The 5,686-nt window shown below is 36.3% G+C and overlaps 1 protein-coding gene across 1 annotated transcript in view; it reads right to left on the bottom strand.

Annotated features, from left to right (window-relative positions):
- Nucleotides 1–4,682: 4,682 nt before the first annotated feature.
- The window catches only part of LOC113234490, a 23,464-nt gene continuing 22,460 nt past the window's right edge, over nt 4,683–5,686 (bottom strand). The window contains exon 7 of the mRNA XM_026469824.1: nt 4,683–5,204. Within this exon, the coding sequence (XP_026325609.1) occupies nt 5,008–5,204 (197 nt within the window). The 3' untranslated portion in view covers nt 4,683–5,007. The remainder of the gene's footprint in view (nt 5,205–5,686) is intronic.

Here is a 5,686-nt window from a genome sequence, read left to right as displayed (position 1 = left end):
ACTAACGATCCATGTTGCCTTACTAATATCATATGCATATATTTTATATTAATTTTTATTTCCTTTAAGCTGCAATTTAGTCTTCAAATAAAATGTATTTTTTGATGTCAAATAATTAGGAAACAAGTTGTCTAGGAAATATCGGTGTGCCACCGATTTGCCATTGAAGAGCAGAATACGAAAAAATTGCAATGGCAGTTGAATAGCATCTCGATGGCTAGCCACTGACTGGTCTTAACTTTTATCAGAATACCAAACGTACAAAATCCAGCCACTGACACTCAATCGGCACACAACTGAGATGATTTAATATTAACAGGCTTGAACCATGGTTAAAAAAAATTGAGTCGGTAGCAGTACCATCTCACTCTTTTACAGCGGCAACCTGAAAAGTTAGATTTGCCATGATGTTGTCCAACCTAAGCAGAACAATCGCGAAAACTTAAGAACTTACTAGAGAATTCGCGAGAGTTCTCCAGAACATCTACATTCACGCAGCACCTTTACATTAAAAAAATAAGTTATTTCACCTCGTAAGATGTATCGAAAAATCTAGATTGCCCGACAGCCTTAAAAACAAATATATATAATATACATCTATGTGTATGTATTTCATTATTTTAAACATGGTCGCCTTTTATGAACTAAATTGTAGATAAACCCTTTTAGGACACGGTGCCGTATTACCGTGTCGTAAAGTGTAGTTTGCCTTAAATTAATAGTGTGAAACCGCAGTCCAAATTTTGCCATACATATGGCAAGCCAATTAAGTCTAGCCGTGTAAGGTAGGCCCAGCGAACGCCGAGAACGGAGATGTGTTTACTAACCAATAGGATTTCTGCCTAATTTCCTAGAAAAGACCTGCCGCGATCTAATGAGGCCACGATTCAATTCATTAGATTGAAACTTCTATGATGCGCACCCCTCTTGGAAGAATGGCATAAGTGGAGTCACGTCAAACATGTTTATTGCTCCATTAGATACACAAAAATATAACTCACATCCTCTCCAAATCAGGTAACTCTATCTACAATATTAATCGATAGAGTTACAAGAATTGTAGAAGATGTGGTTTATATTTTTCTGTATTGAATGGAGCAATAAAAAATTTTGACGTAACTTCACTTATGCCATTCTTCCATGAGGGGAGATTACATTAATACAGCCTGCCTCTTAACTGAGCCGGTGTCTGAGGTAGCTGCGCGGTGCGGGAGGAGTGATAGTTGACGTAACAGTTATGTCGCGCTGCATTTCAACAAGATTTTTCTGACGATATTCACCAACTCACATCCTCTCCAATTCTCAATTGGAGAGGATGTAGGTTACATTTTTCTGTATCTAATGGAGCAAGAAACATTTTCGACGCAGCTTCACTTATCCCATTGTTCCATGAGGGGTGGGATATCTGGAATCAACGAAACTAGATCCACAACCCCCAATAAGCGGTTTTTTTATATCTTATTTAGTTTCAATTTTATTGTGAAGCTAAAATAGAGTAATTGACACTTCTCAAAGAAAAAAACACTAGACGCCAATACCTCGTTATGACAAAGAGGGCAGAATGGATGCCGGTTATTACGAATTAAAACCTCAAAAAAAAATTTTTTTTATACATAACGGAAGTCATCAATAAAAAAAATCCCTTCGGAGGCTATGTATATAGAGCCTAATTGGATACGACTAGAGAAAGATGTATAACAGTGGCCGAAATGTAAATGTAGCAACGCTCTCGTAGGCACCCAAAGCGTGAAAATATATATCCTATTGGTTGTTTCAGCACATCACTAATCATCAACACAACAGACACACTGTCGACAATGTTATAATTTCTCAAATACATACAATCATGTACAATAACAATACAATACAAGGCAATTTTTTGGGACAATTGTTTTTATAAGTGAGGAGTATAGTTTTTATATTCTGAAATTCATAGTTAGCACATTTATTCGGTTTAGAAGATATGCGCGAGCGCATGTGCCGAGTGTTTATAGATTACGAGACTAAACCCGCATAAATGTACTAACCGAGCTATTTATTACACGTAAAAATATGAAGCGACCGAATTGTTTGAAAATAACAAGGAAAAAATAAATAAAATGTCGATATTCAATTTGGATTCTATAAACGCAGTTGTTGTTTTAAATTTTAATAATTTTTAATATAAATTTACTGAGATACCTTTATTTTTCAAATTACCTACTAACTAATAATAATAAATTGATGTAAAATGATTTGTACAATGACAAACAAAATGATTTGAAACAAAAAAAAAAGAAAACATTTTTGCAACAATTACATTTTTTATTTAGTATTAACATTTATACAGGGTGATGGCAAAAGTTGACGGCGGAAAAAGCTTTACGTTGATCTTTTTCGTTCTTAGTACACGGACGTAAAACTTGTACTTGTGACTACCATACTGCATGGAACTGATCGTAGTACGGAACAACTATGACCTGACCAGGGCACCAAGTCTGCTATTTTGTAATTCCATTGAGATAATATTGCAATTATGATAATATTTGTTATTCTGTTAAAATCTAGTTGCAATGATAGTTGAGACTCAATAGTGTCAGTGGAATGACAGTGTTGGCATTTATTCATTCAATTACCAACGATCGATATTGCCCTACTAAAACTGACATGGAAATTACTATGCATATCTTAATATTTATCTCGTTTAATCACCAACATAGCGCCCAGTTACACGAGAAGAAAGTTTTCGCGCGGCCGCCGCGCGGCGACCGCCCAGTTGCCACGCCTTCATGTACATTAATGGCGAATTTGAATTCTATTCTATTTATTATGCAACATTTAAAGCGCGGGCCGCCGCGTAGACCAAATTCAAGCTAGGCTAGCCCGCGTGTCAGAACGCTCATTTAAACGTAAAAGCTAAACAAATAGAGCGTGTTTTGCCATGACAGTTAGACGCACGCGATCGCTGCGCGGCAGCAATGCGGACTCCGCTCGGCGACCGCGCGGTGTGAGCGCGATGACATTCGTGTAGAATAAATGCGCCCAAGTCTTCAAATTAAAAGTATTTTTTTATGTCAACTAATTTATAAACGCCATAGACTCGGGATTGAAGAGATTACCAACACAGACAACAATAGATTACCAAAAAATTGCGATGGCAGTTAAATAGTAACAGCGTCTGTGGCCGAACGGTTACCATACTGGACTGTTACGCAGGGGTCCTGGGTTCGATTCCCAGGCCGGTAGAAATATGTACATGGCCTACATTTATTTCTCTCGTGAGTTTGGGTGTAATTTGTAGTTGTTTATGTGAGTATCCATGGCATCCGCGATACAGGATTACCCTAGTGCGGGGCTAGCAATTGACAAGCCACTACTCTTATTTTTTTGCAGAATACCAAACGTACCAAATTCTGCCATTCACTCTCTTATGACACAACTGAGATGACTAAAATTAGCAGATTTGGGGTTCATACAGATTACATTTCATTTTACAGTTCATCATTTTAGTTCGTACATTTCAGTTCTTCCATTACGGAAGAACTGAAAACCCTTAGAAGAGACACGGGTCTACAATCTCTAAACAGCAGTCAGATACATCAATAACTTTTACTTGATTAATCCATTTGAAAATCTACTTTATCCGAGTCTCTTTCGTTTGTACAATAACTTCACCAAAAAGTTAAAAAGCATCATGTATTATCGGATGCTGACTAGCAATAATGCATTAACCCATAAAAAACTGAAAACTGAGATTTTAATACCAAATTGTAGCATGTCGTCTCATCTATATTTTATACACATAAACTAAATAATTTGAAATCTCCATGTTTTAAAAAAAATTTAAAATACGGTTGACATAAATCAATCAACCAAACAACGAAATAATCTTTAAACGCTATTTTTTCAAAACTATGATCATGTTGATTGACACGTTATCCAATTGCTTAAGTAGCTTACGAAAATTAATCATATGAGTCACGACATAGATCATCAAATCCTGGATCAATTTATGTAAATAAAGTTTCTGCATCAAAATTGTAAATGTTTCCTCGTGTTAAAGTACCTTTTGCTGCCACCCTGTATTTTACAATTACTCTAAAAACAAGCCCTTATTAAAAGCAAAGCAAAATTGTTTACTTAATTCTGTTACCGCAATTTTTCATCAGTCAATTGATTCCACAAAAATTCAAAGCATCAAAATATTGACTAGCCAAAACCTTACGAATTCATTGGCAAAAAACTAGGCTAATCCAGAACACCCAGGCCAGGATCAATTTAGAAAATTTAATTTCTCAAACTGGTTCTACTGGGACCTCATCCACAATACAAACCATTGGAACACAAAGGTCTTTCTACTTTTGCTCTCATTCGATCTTTACTACACCTATACAGAGTTATTTTTAATATATTAAACAACCTCGCAGGACTATACTACTAAAATCATAAACGTCGTGGACCGATGTTGACGATTCTTTTTTTGTAGGAAAGAGGGTACCTCAGTATTGGTCCCATTTAAATTTGAAGAAAATATTCCTCCTCTAAGAGTCGTATTCCAGAACTTTACTCAATACTCAAGTCAGGACTTGAGTATTGCAACGAGCACTGAAAATCATACTCAAGTCCTTGCCATTAGAGTCGTATTTCCAGTGCTTGAAATCATACTCAAGTCTGCTCAAATCCTGACTTGAGCATTGAGTAGAGTTCTGGAATACGACCCTAAGGGTGGCAAACTAAGGGGTGAATCCTGTTTCGCGCACTTTCCGGTATCCGATTTCAATAACACTTGTACAAAAAATTGTACGAAAATTACTAGTGATACGGCTGCAACAACAAGCGCTGTATAAGAGTTTAATTTGAAAGCGCGCTAAACGGTGACAACTCTGTGCGGTAACAAAAGAAAATAAGTACCAGACTGATGCCAAACGCAGGAGCGGGGGTGAGGTTGTTTGGGAGGACGATTGCACGTCAGACCTTACTACCACACACAAGTCTAGACAGTGTCAGATGGTACGATAAAAACTTACTTTATTTTTGGCAAATATGTTTTGTAAGAACAGAATGGATATACCCAAAGATAGAAAACGACCATGCGGCAGGGCAAAGCGTCGATGGAGAGAATGGACCTCTGTGGCGTAAAGCAGAGAGGTGTGGTAAGAGAGGAGGGAGGCCTTTGCTCAGCAATGGGACTGTAAAGACTTTTAAAAAAAGTTTAGAGGTTGTTAGATTTTACAAATAACCCATGTATAGCTATTTTGTTTACATGAAAATTAAAAACAAATAAAAAAGGAATAACTCTCCTTTGAACGACGACGAGCATATATACACGTTACAAAATTACTATTTTACTAAACAGTATATTCAACGCCTGTTATAAAGACTTTCATTCTTATTCACACTATATTGTTTAATTATACACAATCCGGATTATTAAACAAAGCTCAAGGCCAAAGCCTTTTCAAATTAGTGTTCTCTTGCATAGATGATATCGACTTTAAAAAAAAATTGTGTAACTAATTTTTTTTCTATTTATATAGTCATTTAGGGAAGAGGGGCTCGAAGCTTTTATTCATAGTCTCTACAGTCTCTTAGTAGATAAAACAGACAATCAAATTATACTCCGTCCAACCTTTTATTTAACATTTGACAGCTCGAATTCCAATCAATTAGTGATGTCCTAACGCAAACGCATTTCCGATTAGATTTT

The sequence above is a fragment of the Hyposmocoma kahamanoa genome, unplaced genomic scaffold (genome assembly GCF_003589595.1).
Source record: "Hyposmocoma kahamanoa isolate Upper Pololo Valley unplaced genomic scaffold, ASM358959v1 84, whole genome shotgun sequence".
NCBI lineage: Eukaryota > Metazoa > Arthropoda > Insecta > Lepidoptera > Cosmopterigidae > Hyposmocoma > Hyposmocoma kahamanoa.
The sequence above is the reverse complement of the archived record's forward strand: the minus strand, read 5'-3'. Positions and strand labels throughout refer to the sequence as shown.